Below are 19,547 nucleotides of genomic sequence, written 5' to 3'. Positions count from 1 at the left end.
ACCTTCGGGCTTGTCGTACTGTGCCGTGCTCAGGCTCATATCGTGTCGTGCCATACCAATTTTCGATTCGTGTCGTGCCTGGTCTAAACTCATATTATTTTATATTGTGTCGTACTCGTATCTTTCGGACTCGTGCCAATTTCGTACCATGCTAAAAAATCCGGCTCATATTTACAACTCTAATTCATCGTAATTTTTTCCATTTCGTAATTTCATTCCATTGGAATACTTTTTCCATTATATAAAACTCAAGGCAAACATTGGAATGATCAAAGTTTTGGAATTACTTTTCCATTCCATTCAAACACCATTCCAGAAAAGCAAACATGTTGAGATTTTGAAGGGCCACCTGAATAAAGTGCTCACGCTTCCACGTGTCGAGCGACTTTCACGCTCCATCATATCTGACCGTCTAGTGACTTTATCTTTTTCTGTCTCAATCCACCAAAACTTATTTTTCCCCCTCTCATTTCTTTTTTTCTTTTTCCCTAAAATCTCTCTCTACATTTCTTTCTCATCTTTTTCTCAGGGCCAGTTTGGTACAGCTGTGCTGTGGGAAAAAGCAGCTGTAGCTGTGCTGTGAGAAAAAGCAGCTGTAGCTGTGCTGTGAGAAAAAGCTGCTGAGTGTTTGGTAAATTATAACTTTAGAAATACTGTGAGTTGGAAAAGTTGTATATAAGTGTTTGGTAAACTAGATTATTAGATAGTTGTTAAATACAGAATGACCAAAATAGGTATCATATGTATTTAACTAATTTTGTTTGAATAAATTTATACATATTAACATATTTATAATTATTTTTTATTTTATTAAAAATAATAATGATTTCTTAGAAGATTTAATTCTTTTAATATATACGTATAATAAAATGATTAATTAAATTTTAAAAAATAAAAAATCAACATAAATATTGTCTATTTTTAAATTATTATAAATTTTGATCATAACAAATAATTTAAATTTAGTCAATTTGATACGACAAAATACAAAACTTAAATAAAATAAAATAGATAAGAATATAGTTTAATTATATCCCATTAAACTTGCAGCAATCAGATCTCTAGTATTGTCCATTTCATTTAAATTTGAAGCTCTAGCTGTCTCATCTTCATCTTCAATATTAGTTTGATCTTCTACACAATAATATGGAGTATCTCTAATTTTCTCAAAATGTCGATCATGTTTTGCATGCCTTCGAATGTAATTATGCAAGGTCATTGATGCAATCACTATTTTCACTTGCTTCTGATATGGATAACTAGGCATATCTCTTAATATTTTCCATCTTTTCTTCCATACTCCAAAAGTTCTTTCAATAACACTTCGAAGAGAAGAATGTGCCTGGTTGAATACCTCTTTATAACCAGTAGGTTTGCTACCTCGTTGAAATTGTGGTAGATGGTATCTTTGGCCTTTATATGGTCCTAAAATACCTGTAATTTGTGGGTATCCCACATCCACTAAATAATATTTTCCTGTCAAATAAAATATAAAAATATAATTACAAAATTATAAAGACTTTAATATTTTATAAATGTGTTTAGATGACAACCTTGGGGAGGTTTTGGAAAATTTGAAGTTGAATCACGTAAAGCTGTATAGAAAATTCTTGTATCATGAGCAGAACCTTCCCACCCAGCATATGCATATATAAATTGCATATCAAAATTACATATTGCCATGACATTCTGAGTTGGTATCCCTTTTCTACCAACAAATGGTACTTGATCTTCAGGTGGAATTACAGCATTCACATGTACACCGTCTATTGCGCCAATACAGTTCTAGAAAAAAAATACAAGATTATTAAAATATACTCTAGTTAGAAAAAAAATTATTAAAAAATTGTATAATTTTAAAGTATGACTTACCTTAAAATGAGGCATATATCTATAATCTTTCAATATCTCTTCAGGAACATCTTTAAATTATGGGTCTGGTGGTTTTAATACATCTACACTCATATGACATAAAACATCTAAAACCTTGTTGAAATATCGACTAACTGTCTCGCCTGAGTGTTGGAATCGCTCGTGTTAATCGGTTTCCAGCACCGTGACCTAATGTAAATAAAAACATGCCTAATATCTCAAGAGCACACATTCTCTTTGAACCCTTAAATCCATAATTAGCTTCCAATTCATCGCATAATTTAATGAAAACATCTTTCTCCATCCTAAACATGCTATAACATCTACTTTCATTTCCTTTTAATATTTCCATCAACCACATATGACCAGTTTGAGAAGAATTCATACAAGGTGTCTTGTCAATATATGTTGTATAATAATGTTGAACAAAGTATGTAGCTATAGACGCCGATTGTAACTCAATCTCCTCATCCGTGTCTGCCATTATTTCTAATTTAAAATAAACCTGTGTATATTAAAGAGTATATAAAATACATGCCAAATAGCCATAAAGTCTTCATAACAAATGCAAGTGAAAAACATAATAAAGCATATTTATATTAAATAGTGACAACACCAAGTCTTGAGAGCAATTTAAAAAAAAAGTCTGTAAAGAAATAACATAATAAACATATACTAACATCATAACACAAAGTTTAGAAAATAAATACTACTACTACTATAAGTCATAGTATTATAATTATCCCAGAGTATGCTCATTCTTGAGCCAAGTAAGCATCAACTCAGGTTCTTCCAATGAAGCAAACATCTCTCTCTTCTCTTTCATGATAAACAAGCGAGTTGCAAATAAATACAAGCTGCTCCCTTTCTCAATTCCAGGCAAAGAATTTAAAATTTTCATAACTTCGGTAATACTATTCTCCTTTCTAGCTGTTTCAATATTTCTACTCCTTGTCTCCACAGCATCAGCAAGGCGACCAATTTGTTCAAATATCATTAAAGGCCCTGTCTTTTTCATTTTTCCTTTTCCATGTTTCATTGCTTTATTTTGTTTCTCAAGTGGCTCGGCTAATCTCTTGTTATTTTTCTCTCTAAGAAATCTATCAATATTAGGCATCTCTAGATCATCGTCACTACTCTCAAGTTGTTCATGTAAGGTTTCAATATTGTTAAAAGGTTTTTCAGACTCAGATGGAATTATTCCAGATGAAGGTGTCCAAGCATACTCTCATGTAGCAACAGTGTTCATGAAAATCCTATCTAATTTTTCCTCTACCTCTGGTTCAATTCCCCGAATGCGAAACTTTACAGCATCGGGATGACTCTACAAAAAAAATTTGTTAATTAAATGTAACATTTATGAAAAAAAAAGTCTTTTAGTTTCATATAAATATTTAACAAGATTATAATGTACCTGTAATTTACTATTCCACCAATCTTCGGTTGCATCAATTGTATTCTTTTTTATATTCCATCCTAAGCCAGTTTCTTTTCCCTTGAGTTGCTTCCAAAGCTTCCATTCATTTTTTAATCCATCCCACTTATTTTTCAATTGTGGTCTAGTGTAATCTCTTCCAGTTGCTTTCTTCATATTTGTAATCAAGTTTACATATCCAACTTTATCTAAATAAGTAGTAGGACGATGCCCATCATCAACCTCTTTGATACAGAAGTCTAAGAAAAAATTCAAACTCTCTGAATTCCATATTGCTTTACTTCTTGGTACGTCACTCTTGGTGCAAATATTATTTTCATTTTCCATCTAATAAAAGTGAAATGATAAGTATAAAAAAAAATATAAAAGTAAAATGATGTATCCATATACGCAACAACTCTTATCAATCACTACCATCTATGTAAAACTAAATAATTCAACTAAAGTTCAACATATCCAACTTCAAGACAATTCTTAAAGAATCCCTTGGGAGAAGATAAAACACACACATATGTACATTCATATACATGTAAAAATGTTACTATAAATCAACTTTTGAAGTGAGAAAATTAAGTAAAAATAAAAGAACTAAAAAGATATTTTTGTTATGTATATGGCAACCATAAATGATTCATCTTTGAATGTAAAAATTGTATTTTTAATGTCCACTTCTCGGCTGAGAGAGCAGACAACCATAAATGAAATTATTTTAATTATAGATATTGTTAGACAAAATATATCCCCAACTCGACTATATATATATAAGATATATTATAGATTTGTATAAGGTTTTCAAGTTGTTTGTTTCATTAGACAAAATACTATACACTACTTTTTGTACTGATTAAGATTCTTGTTTTGTTGTAGTAAGATAAGATGGAGTGTCCAATTCGACTAAGGATAAATAAACTGCTGGGTGTGTTCTTTCTATTTACTCTTACTTTCCCTTTTATTTAAATTTTTATATGTTTGAGATTTGAAAGTATTAAACTAATCCTCATAAAATCCTTTCTTAATATAATATACAAACACAAGCACACACGTGTGATGATGATGAATTATTCACATGTTAACCCTCATTTTTCTAGCTAAACAAACAACTCTTCTCTCTTTTAAAAAGAGAAAAAGTGGCTAGAATGATTTGTTCCATTATATTCTTAATGTCTTGACCATTCAACCACACGCAAGCAAAACAGAAAAGAAAAGAAAAGAAAAGCTGGGAAAATCTGAGAAAAGTTGAGACAAAGAATAAAATAGCAACAGAAAGCTATAAAGGGTGTGGCTATACTTATTTATTATAGATGAATGAGCAATATTGTTCATTTTTAAGGCCATTGATGGAGTTGAATAAAGACTTGAAATGTCTGATTGAGAGAGCTTGGGCTATAAATGGTAAGCTCGACTGCGAAATCGAGCAGAGTATTAAGCTCTGCAAGTTTTGCTCAAAGCATGGTCGTTTGTGCAATGTTGCAGATCAGATCCCAGTTGAGGAGAGGCAGAGCTTGATTGCCATAAGAGATTCATTGAAGCAAGTTGAGAACACCCTTTTGTTTCAACAGGTAATAAGATTCATAAAATATTATATTTTTACATTATATATATTTATATATTAGATTATAATGATCAATGTTGTGATGTGCAGAAGCTGCTGTGTTGGCAAGAGAGAGAGAAAAATGAAGCTGTAATTCGTTTGAAAGAAAGCAGAACAACTTTAATGGAGTTGGTGAGGAGTTATGAAGGGAAGGCACCAGATGTGCTGAGAGAATTAAATGTATGTTTTGGTGATAATGATGATGTTGTAGTTCTTCACAACTTTAAAGATGGTGATCCCAACAACAAATGGTGGAAGCACTATTGGCCCAAACCTTTTGGATTTGCAATGAAGTGTTTGATGTTCTCGGCTACCATATCATATATGATTCATTTTAGTCACAATAGCAGTTCCAGATCAAATAAATTCTTCTAATCTGCTATTAAACTTGTGGAGAAGGTAAAGAAAGATCTCAACCTTTTTCATCATCATCTCCAACTCCCAGTTATGATCTTGCTTTTTCTGTAAAATTATATAATTTTACAGAAATGCGTACTCTATTTTTAAGTGATGTATAAAGAATGAAATATTGCCTAAACATGATCATCTTCGATACTTCGTATATGTATATGGATCTTTTACTTTTACTTTTTTCTTTACTTTTTTTACAGTACTCTGTATATGTATATGGATCTTTGCTATCATTCCATTGCATCTCTCTCTTTCCAAGCAAACAATTATGGAAAGCAGAAATCAATCAAAAATTGGATGCATCTGCATACACATATAAGAATTTTTCCGTGCCGCTCCCAACACTCCAAGCAGATAATAATATTAATAAATTTGTGTTTAATATAACATTTAAAAAAAAAGTTAGAGAAATACCTTGACTTGATTGTGCTGGAGTTTTTGACAGAGAAGTGTAGACCGTGAGGAAGAAGGAAGAAGAAATGGTGAGGCAAGGTGAAGAAGATTTAACGATTGAAAAAGAAGACCTAATAATTCTAATTTAAATGAAGGTATTTTGGTCCAAAAAAAAAATCATTAAACCACAATTTCAGCTTCTCGTATAAGCTAAAATCTCAAAGTTGTTGTGGACCAACTTTGATAAAAAGCTATAATTTTAACCTAAATTTAAAAAAAAGTTATTTTTTTTATTTTACCAAACACTTTTTAGTCAAAAGTTTTTTCAAAAAGCCATTCCAAACTGGGCCTCAGTCTTCCTTCGTGTGATTTGGGTTTTGGGAGTTTGTTGAGCAAAACGTGGAGTGGAACCTCAGCCTAATGCTTCAAGCAATTCTAGTGCTAGGGTTTCCTTATTCCCCACTAATCTTAGATTCCAATTAATTCGTCCCCAATTTTCGCCGATCTTTACCCGCATCGCCGCCTCCGCCTTCGCCTCTACGTCCGACCATATCCCTTCCGGCTAATATGCTGGAAATTGCTCGAAGAAATTTTAGTTTCTGTATTTTGTGGTCCAATTTATTCCCGACTGTTTGTTCTAGGTATCGCTTTCTGCAAATTCTAGGTTTTCTCTATTGATCGTGTGACTTGTCGATAAGTAAGGTAGAAAATTTTACGGTTCTTGGAGCTGATTTGTGTTGTTTGTGTGTAAATATTGGGGAAATTATAGTTTTTCTTTTTAATTTGGTTTGAAATTGAGAATATGCATATTGAAGAATTGAATAGAGGAGGGGAAGTAGATAGTGGGAAGGAGGGAACTTTTTCTGGTGGCAATGGTAGTGACTTCGGCAGCCGGAGCATTGTCATTGCTGATACCAAAAGGGTTTTGGTTGGGGCAGGGGCTCGTGCACTTTTTTACCCAACTCTGCTTTACAATGTTGTCCGGAATAAGTTTCAGGCCGAATTTCACTGGTGGGACAGGATTGATGAGGTATAATTTCTAGATTTTTTTTTTGTTGGGTTTCTGTATTTTTTCTACATGGTATCGTGCTATCGTTTTTAGTTTTGCGCAACTGCGCTTCTTTCGTGGTGTATAATTGAAGATCATTATAAGATGAAAGTGACTGTTGATCTATGATTATAGGCAGTTTATAATTTTGGGCGTGGTTGATAATTATACCCGTTTTGTTCCGTTAGGCTTTGAAAGAAACAAATCATGGTTTTGCATGTTCATTCCGTTCACCATTGTTCAAGTAGTTTATGTTATTATTATTTTTTTCTTATTCAGCTAGTTTTTTTTATTCTAAGAAACACATGAAACAAAATGTTTATTTTATTTCATATCTATGTGGTAGTTGTATAAGTCATTAAAAATTAGGTCTGAACTGATACGATGGTTTTTTTTAAAAATAAATCGTAGCTTGACCAATTTTTATTGTAAATTACTTCTTATTTTTGGCTTTTATTTTCAGTTTATATTGTTAGGGGCTGTTCCATTTCCCACTCATGTTCCCTGCCTAAAGAAGTTGGGAGTTCATGGAGTTGTTACTCTTAATGAACCATATGAGACCTTGGTTCCCACTTCCCTATATCATGTGAGTTTTTTTTCCGCCACATTGGAGTTCAGTGTGACATCTAAGTCTCTTAATGATTTTTTAACTGGTTTTGTACTCGGGTGTGCTGTGTTCTTAAATCTATTGTTGATTTGTTTTGCAGTTTCATGGCATTGACCATTTGGTTATACCAACAAGAGACTACTGTTTCGCTCCATCACTAAGTGATATATACCACGCCGTAAACTTTATTCACGGTAAACAGTTATTTATTTTATCTTTTCAGCATGCATCCGCATTGTGCTAGTTTGGATCAAACTCAATGTTTCACTTTTTTGTTCAAGTCTTTAACTTTCTTGGATTTACATGCCATCTCTTTGAATATATTTTGTCAGCTAGAAGTCTAAAATCTTAGTGCTATTAAGAACTTACATTTATTTGATTTGTGACAATTTGTATGAGTACGCGATCGTTTATTGACGTTTTGAAATAGATCTGACTTAAAACAACTGAAGAAAGGACCGGTTTCTTGGGAAATGCACAATTGTTTGCATTTCCAAGTTTATTAATGTAGCTTTTCTTTCGATCTTTTACATATACAGAGATTTCCAGTCATTTTTGTTGAGTATTTTATTTTTCTCGGCATTTTGTAATTGCTTTTTAGTTTTATGTGTAGTCCAGTAGTGCTGAGCCATTGGGTTTGCTATGTCGTGATGTGTCTAGTAGTTTCATGAGTTGGGAAGCCAAGTTTTGTTGTTTTATCATGAATCGAATTTTCCAAGTATAGATTATTTACTGTTGATCTGATTTCCTGTACTTTAAAAGAAAATGCATCACATGGACGCACTACATATGTTCACTGTAAGGCTGGTCGGGGGCGCAGCACAACAGTCGTTATTTGTTATCTGGTAAGTGCAGTGCCACATTCTGCCTATGATTAAATCAACACATTGTCCAGTGTTTCTGACCTTATTGTTTATCCAGATTCAACACAGGCAGATGACACCCGACTCTGCCTATGCTTACGTTAAGACGATTCGGCCTAGGGTGCTTTTAGCCCCTTCTCAAAGGAAGGTATTTAAACTATCAATAGTTTATTTATCTATTATTATCGTTTATCTTTCAATTTATTTTATGAGAGGTACTGTTCGTTGGACTTGGTATATTTTACATGCGTTTTCTTTTAATTATGAATTACTTATGGGAACCATTATAAAGTACACACGATATTATGCCTTAGCTTTAGATTGTAGTCTAGTCACTGTATGTCAAAGTAACATCCGGTGGGAATACTTTTGATGCCTGGAATTTTTTTTCTTCTGGTTGGGATGTGTCATTTTGAGAATCAATTCTCCAAGAACTTTGAACTGGATCCATTTCAGTTGCTTGTTGGATTTATTAATTTTATTAAAAGCATATAAAACAATTTTCATTATAAGAATATAATGTACTTTTTGTTGGTTGTAATCCAGGCTGTTCAGGAATACTATTCGTTGAGGATGAAAAATGCAGTTGTCTACAGCCCCATGACCAATCTTATAAAGAAAGCTCCGAGGTCTGCAACCTCTCAGGATTTGGTTGCATTTGATGATCGTTCTGTGGTAGTGATAACAAAATCAGATCTTGATGGTTATGACTCAAGCATTGATCTCAAGTCGACTTCTGTGGGAAACGAGATATGGGCAGATTTGAGTGTGGTTTGTCGGGTTCGAGTTGCTGGTCAGGCAGCTCTGGCAAGAATCTCATGCCTATGGCTTCGTTGCCATGCCTACCAGAATAACACTAGCGAGAAGCTTCACAGAGAGAGCAGCTGCTCAATAAGGACTGACCATCTTGGAGGCATCAGTGTGGGCATCCACGTCTACTGAGAAGAGCCTGTAGTTTGCATATATACCGTCAAGTTTTCTGTCTTTCCCATGTTTTTTCGTCGTACAGAAAATTGCATGTAATTATGTCATTAGGGACAACTGAAAGCTGTTGTTTCCGCTCTTGTAAATGAGTTGTTACATTGAGTCTCTGGTAAGTATTTGAGCATTATGGTTCGATCATTTAAGTGTTCATTCGATCATGCTATAAGCGGTAACAGAAAAATACGTTTTCGGAACATAAATAAAGTCTTGAACTCTTGATCATGGTACCGTACACAATGAATGTATTTTATTTGTTTACAACCTCACAAATGTAAATCCATAATAAATGATTTTCTAGTTTACGTGGTTATAGTTTCAAAATACTAATTAAAACCCAGTAGGGTCTTCGACGGAATCCTCTGTCAGCCCAAGTACTTCACTGATGAAACTCTGGATCGATCGGGGCCAATTGTAAGAAGATGATCCATCTAGTACCATTTTGGATGAAAGTCTATCCCTCCAATTTTCTGGTTCTACTTGCTTTTTTTTCGTCATTCTCTGTACGATCTATTAGGTAAGGCACAACATGTTTTTTCATATCGCTCTTGGAGATTCCAAGATGACCTCCTGAAATGTTTATATACTTCACCCTCCCAGCTTCATCCAAAGTTTTCAAACCAATCCAGTCTTCAATATAAAGCTTTGTCTGACCGGAAACAAGTGGAAGAAAAAGTATATGTGGTTAAGCTTGTTGATCGTATTAGAACTGTTTATGATAACAATCAGATTCAAATCACATTGACTAAGATTATTACCTGTTGTGGAGGTAAAACTGGTTCGAAGGCTCCATCTGGGTAATATCCAAACCAGGAAGTCTCTTTCGGTATCAAAACATTGTCATTCTCAAACTGTTTATCGAAAACAGAAAAAAGATGAAGGAAATCTGTAATATTTATTGAACCTCAAAAGTAAAAAAAATCCATCAGATTGAAGAAATGGCATTTTAAGATAAATAAATATAGATAACGTACCATGATAAGCACCAAGTTCTGCAAGCTACTAAAGCGTTTCTTGTAGGTGGAATTTCTTTCTCCAGGGAGTTCATTGTTAAGCTTTGGAAGATACTTACAATGCTCTAAATAGTTCGGAATAGCCTGAAGTATAGATGTTTATTTAGATTGATAGCTTGTCCACCATACAAATAGAAAGATATGCTAAACAATTTTCTAAATATTACATGATTAGTGGTATATTTGATAGGTGAATAATAGACTGCAAGAGAGTAACTTTACAAAGCAAGAACATGATAAATTACACTCTTGTCATAAAACAAATCTCTACAATTAAAAATGTATTGTTGAGGATTAATAAAGCTTCTTTTTTTTCTTTTTCTTTAATCTTGTGCTATGACAGGAAACAGCTCACCTTTGGTAATTTAAGGTACCCACTGGGAGCCAAGTGATCCTGCATTTCAACAATCAAAATATCAGGTTGTTATAGACATCATAACAATTGAGAATGCAACAGACAGTTTAAACCCTATTTTCGGTACTATAATTTATTCAAAATTTGTAGGATGTTCTAAATAGCTACAATATACACCGTTATATAAATTTTTTTTAAGATTATATCTATCAGGTGCCGAAAATAGAAAAAAAATGTATTGGTATTATAAAAAAAGTGGATGCGTTGTAGTCCCTCCTATATTATATATATATAACAGTACAAAAATATTCATATTGTCAAACAAGAAAGGTATTTGATAGTCAAAAGACTCAAAAACATTACTTGAACATAGTCGCTGTAGATCTCTGACTTGATGAGCGCATCTGCAATTATGCAAAAAACACCAGACTGCAAAAGCACACAATAATTCAGGCATGTCAACTGGTTTAGTTTGATTGGTTTGCACTAGTCATTTCTTATTCAACATTTAGATTCAAGGTTTGAATCTTCCCACCCGTTTTAGAATACTAAGAAAAAAAGTTCCAATTTTATTTTTCAACATACAAGTCTGACAAGGCTTACTTGTGCATAAGTCTGGTTATCTGATTACTCACCGTTCAAGAAGCTAAACTGAGATTAATTACACATAAATAAGGGATGAGAATTGCGTTATAGAAATGAACAGACTGCCTAAATCACTTAAATAAGACTAGAATGTTAATGTACATACGTGTGACATCATAAGACAAATGAGCTTAATTGGATTATTATAGATGAAAATGGATAGTGTGGTGGTAAGAGGAATATACATTGCATTACCTCCAACTCATTTTAGATTATGCTCTAAACTTGACGTTTTTTATTGCAAAAAGTTGTTTCACCATGGATCCTATACAACTAATAAACTTAGAATGGAGGCAGAAATTTGTGCATGTAGGTGGCCAATGTAGGAAAGCAAAGGTAGCACTTACACCACAAAGAGGAACAGAACCTGTACCCGCATGTGGTCCTGCCAAAGAGATAAAGTTCTTTACCTGTTATAAGTAAAGTAAAAGACATAAGGAAAAACCAACTATAAATAGGAATAAGGAAAGAAAAAAAATCAAGTGTTAAATGTACTGAGATGGGAATACAATGATTTGCAGTAAAGCTTATTACTGATGACCAATTATTAATATTACTGATGTAGAAAAATATTAAACTGTACTGGATCTTACAGGTGGTCCTCCATTGCAGAATTCCAAAACACCTCGTCCAATCAGATTACCCTATTAACAGAACAAATTTGAATAAAGAGTTGAGAACTAAATTTAGTTTGCAATATTAACAAGTGGTCAATTCTTGAAGGCCCTCTTGAAAATAGTATGAGTTCGAATAAATGCACACTGAAAAACTGGACAATAGAGTCAAGAAACAATACTCAAAAAGAAGAAAAAAAAAATCAGAAATATGATGACAAAAAATTAGTACATACCAGGGTACGGAAGAAGAAAGAAAACATTGAAAAAATTCGAGTCAGAATGGTAAGGGGATTACAATACAGAATAATACATTTAAAGAATCTCAATGTGTCAAAATATGATCATACACCTTATTGCAAGACGCAGCAACTAAATGAAGTATGCTGCAATATATTTGTGTGAAACAGATAGATTCGAGCCTTATAACTCACCTGGGAGAGACCAACTATATTATAACCCTTTTGCAGTTCTTTATTATCCTTAACCTGTACTTATGGTTGCCAACATGTCAGATTCAAGTGAAATTTAAAAGCCAAACCAACAATATTATGAAAGCAATCCAAGAGGCTTCAACCTTCTTGCACACAATTTCGGTCTGCAAAACACGTTTTAAAAAAACTTATTACAAGTGGAAAAGACAAAGTTAAAATATTTACTACAAGATAGTCCTAGCTTTTGCTCTAACCTGTTTGTCAAGAGGCAGAAACCAAGAATCCCATGTTCCACTTCCAACTTCTCTGTGAGAAGGAGAATAAAAAATTTATGTCATCAAAGAGGGAAATGCATATTGACATTGTTAAAATAACCAGAAAATGGACAGAAGCAAAAGGAGTCGTGGAATCGGAGTCTCTATCCGGGCTACACCACACTACACAGGTGGACATGAACACACATTTTCAAGCACCTTTGAGTTTCTTACTTGATTTAGATTTCATAGATCAATTCAAGATATATTTTGCTTAGAATAATGAGTTATATGACATCATGAACGAGATATGGAGCCAAATAAAGAGTAATTGTAACTGACATTACAAAGCATTTTAAGAACAAAGGTATATAATAAATGGTTCTCAGAGGTAAAATGATAATAATCGGTAAAATACAGAATTGTCATATTGTAATTTATTAGCGTACATGCAAAATCCTCTAACACCGGAAAATTGAACAAGCTGCTCGGTGAATTGTTTAACACCTCGATTCGAGCACTGATCTCCAATGCCTGCCAAAGGGAAATATAAGAAAAGGTACTTTGTATTAACGACCAACATACTAACATCGTTTTATACACATATAGGTCTCGGTTACATAGAAACACTAAGATAACACACACACCTAGTTAAAATGGTACCAATTTTCTCCTTTCAAAATTTGAAAGATGGAGAATAATCAAAATATGACAATTATAAAATTCAAAACTCTAAGCAAGACAAGAGTAAGACTCAAATATAGAAACTTTTTCAGCCATTTCATCTCATATATGCCAGAATCATCTATTTTTTAGAGAACAAGTTACAATTCGATTAAGGCACAAAATCTTTTCCACACCAAATTGGTCCGTCTTACTTTAGCAAAGCATTCTAGGGCTCATAGCCTTGAGTAAGAAAAGTAAAACTCATCCTTAACTCACTTCATATTTGGTCACCATAGTTCCATAGATAAAGAGCATAAATGCACAGCAACAGATTTTGAAATAGAATTAAATTCAGGAGATCAAAGTCCCTGTATAATTCCTTAATTTGTAATGTGCTCCAATAAAATAAAGAGAGCACCAGTTATTGAACACTAAACAAATTTAAACACAGAACTCCAATACCCAAAAGCAGAAACTAAATCCCAAATAAAAAAAACGCATTAACCATAAAAATGAGATTGTTTTACTGAAAAGGGCAGACAGAAACAAAGCCGAAAAGAGCAGGGCAAAAATTACCATGAAGTACTATAAAGGGCAACGAATGTGATACTGGAGAAACTATGATAGCCAAGACGAAGATGAAGCTATGAGATGGCCAATTAAACCCCATAATTCTTAATTTTAAGGTTCCAAGAAGTTTTGAAGGGATTGTATGATATGGGGAGTAGCAGATTTTCTGGTAGTTGATAGGTGAAGAAAGCGCATTGAACACGGAGAAAGGTCTCAGATAAATTAACAGTATTGGTGTTTTGTCAGCTCTGTATTTATTGGTGTAATCAAAATTGTTTCTCGAAGTCACCAATGACCGATGAATTGCAGTGCCAGAATTGTTGGAAGCTTGGATTCTCTGTGCTGAGCTTTTTGTTAATTAACGTATGGACTACCTCTCACTTGGCAATTGGTCACCGTACTTATTTGATTGGAGGGAATGTATCATTTTCGTACTGTGATACTTTTATAATAATTTAGGTTTTTTGTTAACTTAAATTAATAATCACATCCATTTATAAAAAATTAATAATCATGTATTTTTTTTATATTATTTTATTAGTGTAGGGTATAATCCACTCAAATCCTTAGGAGGCATACCTAATCATAGAAGAAATCAAGGTACTAAAGGACAAAGTTGTTGTGTGCATGGACAATCAATCTTCAATCTACTTGTGTAAGAAGCTAGTTTACAATGAAATATCCAAATACATTGATTTCAGATTGTTTTGGATCAGGGATAAGAAAATTCTGCTGATGTTGGTATGAAGGTGACAGTGTTAACTGTTGGGAAAAATAGAGGAGTGGAGAAGAGACTCACAATAATCATAATAAAGTACTCAACAACCTTGACACAAATTACAAGCAACAGTATTACATGCAAAGATTGTACACAAATTAGAGACAATGAGATACCTTTCCATACTATAAAATACACATAAACATTATGTAAGAATAAAAAAAAATACACTCTCAAGACCATAAGTGTACGGTAGGAAATGATCATTAGACTTGAACAGGTTTTAAAAAGAATTTGTCCAAAAAGCCTATTTTCTCCTTCTCATGAACATTATAGGAATAATAAAATGAAAATACTCCCCCTAGTGCTAAAAAAGATGAGTATGCAATATTTCAAGTGAAACAAATGACTCCAATTTATAGGATTTTCACTCTTTTTATTAATTTGAATGACATCTATCAGTCCCTTAGCTGTTAAACAGTAAGTGGGTGTTCATGGACATAAATAGGTGATTTAGGGGTGACCTGGGCTATTGAAATAGAGCAAAATAACTTAGAAGTCATAAAAAAACTCGAGCAATTACAAGCCAAGTGACATGTCGCTTATCATGTTGTGACATATCGTCTGGCATGTAACAACATGCATGCAACATGTTGTAACATATTGCAAATGGGCAACATGTCGTGAATACTAATGATTAATTAGCTCCTCTTTTGGCACTTTAAAATTGCAAAAACGTCCCAATAATCCCAAGGTTGAATTTTTATCAATTATATACTAATAAAACCAAATCTTTAACAACTATAAACAGTATAACTTACACCAAATCAAATCCAAATGTATAGGTAACTCCTTTTACCTATTAAAGAGTGATTATTTTGGAGTTACAAAAATCTATTTTGTAACATATTTTATTTAATCAAATTATATTATTAAAATAAATAATATAACATTAACATTTAGCAAGATTCAATATTGTTTGGAAAAAAGTGAGTCCCTTTTAGAAAAAAGTGTTTGAGTGAGAAAGAGAGCATAGGCTAACTTCAAGAATGTAACGCCCCATGTCACTATGGCTGCTTCGTGGAATGACGACTGGCCCTACAAACCAACACGAGTCTTTCCAGTGTGCTTTGTTCTCACTCGCATGCTTATTGGGAAAACTTCACAGGAGGTCACCCATCTTGAGATTACTCCAGGTCAAGCATGCTTAACTTTGGAGTTCTCAAGTGATGGGCTATACCGAAAAGAAGATGCATCTTGCTGATATAGGTAGTACTCATCAATCCATTTAATCCATCTTCAACTGTGTAGTCTCATACCTACACAGTCTTATAATCATCACACTTGACCTTCCCCAGGCGGTGTGGGATTGCACATCTTTACCCGGTCTTTCCCCTTACGGATCATGGGATTCTGACTGTCACAAAGAATGTGGTTCCTGAAGATGTTCGTGTAGAATTTTGAAGCTTTGTTCTCTTATGGTGTCCATGGTGTAACTCCATAGAATGTTGGAGAATGTAGTGGTATTTTTTTTTCTTGATAGTTAAAGGTCCTCAAGAAGGATGATTGGACCTAGGGAAGGCCCTCGAAGAGACCGTTCCCGGTTGTTGACGCCGTTTTTCGTCAACTTAAATCACAGAACAATTAAACAATATAAACTACGGTGCGAACGAATAGTAAAGAGGAACAAGAAGGTTTTTACGTGGTTCAGCAGTTAAAGCTGCCTAGTCCATGAGTTTTGTTATTAAGATTTAGAGTTTTCTAGAAATTCTTCAAGGATGAATTACCCAGAATTTTCTCTCAAGATTTCAGATCCAGCCACAAGTGGTCATTCCTTCTCTATTTATAGGGAATGTTATAGAGTCTGTTCCCACATATTTCAGAAAGATATTCTGTATATCAATTTAAAATAATGACATTAAATGATATATCTTCTATATACAAGGAAACATCTCCTGAAAACCCGGGAATGAATAACAAACTAAATAATATCCCTTTAATATTGAGATTTTACAACAATAAATATGTTCACACATACACAACGAGTTATCTTAGGTGACTCATCGATTCTTCGAGGTCAGCGATCAGCATCGTGATTGTGAAGAATTACGGGCTTCTTACGAACTTGCCATCTTACTCCAAGACCTGCTCGGAGCAGATAAATACTATCGAGGCTATCACACTCGAGCTTGCACTTCTTAAGCTCGGGCTACTCCATCCGAAGGCACTCGATAACGGATGTGTCCCGATGTCATGCCATTTCGAGCCTAGAAAGAATCCCGAGGTTACGTTTTCGAGATTGCCATTTTACTTCGGAGGTTTTACAACTGGACCACGCAATGTGTTTCATATATTTCGAGCTCACACTTGATGAATCCAGTTTTCGAGGTCATAATCTCTGGTCTCAAAATCTGGGTGTAACAGTTTGCCCCCTCAAAAGTATTAGTTCGAATCCTATGAGAAGGAAACTTTTGAACTACTCCCACTGGGAACCGTACCATCAGATACACTCGAGTGTGGACATGCGTTACCTGGGTATTAGCCAATCAAAGTACTTGAGTGCCTTGAAACCCTGCCCACGATTGTTCGTCTGCCAACTTTATGGTACTATCAATTCATTTGTCCCTGGCCGTCAGATCTGATACGGAATCTGGCCAATGGCCCAGATTAGTTTGACTTTTAACATTCCTAGGGGTCTATAAATATATCCCCATTCATCTTCCCCATTTTACTTTCACGTTCAAATTCTCAGAGAGAAAAAACCAGAAACTTCTTTGCTCAGTTCTTGCATGTTCTCCAAGCCAAGAAGACAAAGCAACGTTGGCCTTTTTGATTCTGTGAGATCGTATCTACAGCCGCTTATACAATCATCAATTTCTCTGTTTCCGCCTATCATATTGTGTAAGTTTTCTGTTCATGGCTTCGTATGTCCGTATATATGCATTGTTCTCATGCGTGCTTATATTGTTGGACTGTTGGTCCGCTCATTAGTTTAGCACACTAGAATGTTTCTACTGATAAATATTAGACTTAAGTTCTAACATCATGGGTTCCAAACCTAGATCATGCGTAAAAGATCCAAATATGGTTCTTTTACTGAGTTTTTGAATTTCAGATGACATATCTTGTACACCAAGATATTGGGTACAAAATTAGGGTTTTATAAATTGCACCTTTCCCAAAAATATCACTTTTTGAGTAACCGCCACCTTTTCCCCCTAATATATTGGGATCTCCAATAACAAGTCCACCTTCCTTTCTTTCGGTGGAATGCTCACTCTGAGACTAGCCTCGTCCTTTGGATCGAGTTTGCCTTGTAGCCTCGATCATTTGAGCTTATGTCTTCTATTTTTTTAATTATTTCCTGTTCACTTGGCCCTCACCCTTTGGCTTTCTTGTTAGATGTCGCAGAACTCAGGAAAGTGGTGGGGGTCAAAGCTTGTGATTCCTTATTCACCAGTAACTCCGAGCCCGGAGTCTCCTTTCATTCGGAACCAGCGCTTGATCCGGGAGCATGAACTGGGGTGTGAGCAAGAGGACATTCGAGATCACTTTCGACGTCAGATAGACGAGGTCGAAGAAGGAAAAAGGAAAAAACTAAGATTCACCCTCTACCCGGATTCGGACCCCGAGTCTAGAACGATCCCCCTCAACTCTACGCTCAAGGTGACAGTTGCTTTCAAGCCAGGTGATCTCCAATTCTCGCTGATGAGGGAACCTTCTACCTCGCAGCCAACCTGCGTACCTACCCTGAGAAGGGAATTTTTCGAGGCCGAGCACTATTGGAGCTCGATCTCATCATTAGGGCAGATCTTTGACATCCTGGCCCTTCACAACATTGGACTGTCAGGCTCACTAAGGTGTCGAGCTCTGACCTCCCACGAGTGAAGTTGTCGCGCCCCAGGAGATGGGAATCCTGACAGCAAGATGAGGTATGCATCTTGGAGCCAGGAGCACATGAAGGCAGGAGCTGTACTGCCTTTGAAGTCCTTTTTTAAAGGCTTCTTGGATTTCATTGGGCTAGCTCCCTTCCAGCTCAACACCAATTCTTACAGGGTTCTGTCTGCCCTGAGGTCGCTTTACCACGACCTGAAGAGGGAAGGACCTTCGCCTGAAGAGATCTTCTATCCCTCCCTAGCTCGGGGAGGAGACGACTTCTATTACCTCTCGAGCTATCCCAAGGAGAAGAAGATCTTTGAGGATCTTCCCAAACATCCTCCAGACTTCAAGAAGGCTTTCTTATGGACAGATGGCCTAGCTCCATCCCAATACTATTCGTTCAGGCGAATTCGTAGGTATCTAAAAATTCTTTCTTTTTTGTGCTCGAGTTTTTGTTTAAGCTCGCACTTAGTTATAATATGTTTATTCTTCCAGCCAACTTCCGCCGTCCTACTCCCACCAAGGAGATGAAAGAGCACAAGGAAGCTTTGCTCCAACTCCCCTATGGTAGGAGGTCCCTTTCCTATCTCTTGCACGAAGACAAACTCCGAGCCTGGGACCTCTTGGAGAATGATTAGTCCACATTTGACTGGTCCAATAAAAAGTATGCCCAGTGGGAGCTTGTGCCTCTCCCAACCAGCAACCTCCCCCCGAGGCAAAATGCTAAGCCTCCATCTCCAGCTCGGCGTCGTGGGAGCCCACAATCGGGGAACGAGGCCAATGATGAAGCCTCGAGCTCCAGCTCGAGTGACAGAGGTACAGTCATCCTTAGCTTGAATTTGTGGTCTCCCTCATTACTAAAGCATAAACCCAATAGATTAATATTATGCAAGGACGATAGGAACCATTTCTATGTATGGACTTGGGTAGATGAGAGGGTACATAGGTTCAATAGTTGGCTCGGGAAGTATGACACCATGTATAGTCTAAACGAGGTATGGGACAGAATAACTATTAAATACGAGACGAATGACTATAGAGACCTTTCGAGGTTGACTTCCACTTATAAGGAAGGTACTCCCCCTGCCTCCTCTGAAGATGGGGGAATTACGTGGTCGCCGAGCATGAGCTTGGGGGAGAGTTCCAGTTAGGGATCTCTCCACTTGTCTTTTCATTCTTTGCCTGTCTGCATCATGCT

General features: G+C 35.3%; 3 protein-coding genes and 1 pseudogene across 3 annotated transcripts; 2 read left to right on the top strand and 2 right to left on the bottom strand.

Annotated features, from left to right (window-relative positions):
* Positions 1-525: 525 nt before the first annotated feature.
* LOC133779921 (uncharacterized) lies at positions 526-2,356 on the bottom strand. Its single transcript, XM_062219817.1, has 5 exons — positions 2,008-2,356; positions 1,873-1,922; positions 1,554-1,785; positions 1,045-1,476; positions 526-617 (listed from the first exon to the last, which is right to left on the bottom strand). Exons 1-5 carry the CDS (start codon positions 2,354-2,356, stop codon positions 526-528), a joined length of 1,155 nt encoding a protein of 384 aa, XP_062075801.1.
* Positions 2,357-4,102: 1,746 nt separating this feature from the next.
* LOC133777663 (uncharacterized) lies at positions 4,103-5,273 on the top strand. Its single transcript, XM_062217356.1, has 2 exons — positions 4,103-4,866; positions 4,950-5,273. Exons 1-2 carry the CDS (start codon positions 4,609-4,611, stop codon positions 5,271-5,273), a joined length of 582 nt encoding a protein of 193 aa, XP_062073340.1. The 5' UTR covers positions 4,103-4,608.
* A 771-nt stretch (positions 5,274-6,044) lies between these two features.
* LOC133778115 (phosphatidylglycerophosphate phosphatase PTPMT2-like) lies at positions 6,045-9,426 on the top strand. The gene is made up of 6 exons (XM_062217938.1): positions 6,045-6,732; positions 7,214-7,336; positions 7,458-7,551; positions 8,120-8,202; positions 8,279-8,368; positions 8,767-9,426. The coding sequence occupies exons 1-6, from the start codon at positions 6,505-6,507 to the stop codon at positions 9,160-9,162; spliced, it is 1,014 nt and encodes a 337-aa protein (XP_062073922.1). The 5' UTR covers positions 6,045-6,504; the 3' UTR covers positions 9,163-9,426.
* On the bottom strand, positions 9,427-14,073 carry LOC133778114 (uncharacterized; annotated as a pseudogene).
* Between the last annotated feature and the right edge of the window lie 5,474 nt (positions 14,074-19,547).

Source organism: Humulus lupulus, chromosome 5 (genome assembly GCF_963169125.1).
Source record: "Humulus lupulus chromosome 5, drHumLupu1.1, whole genome shotgun sequence".
NCBI lineage: Eukaryota > Viridiplantae > Streptophyta > Magnoliopsida > Rosales > Cannabaceae > Humulus > Humulus lupulus.
Note: the sequence above shows the minus strand (reverse complement) of the source record. Positions and strands in the feature narration are given on the sequence as shown.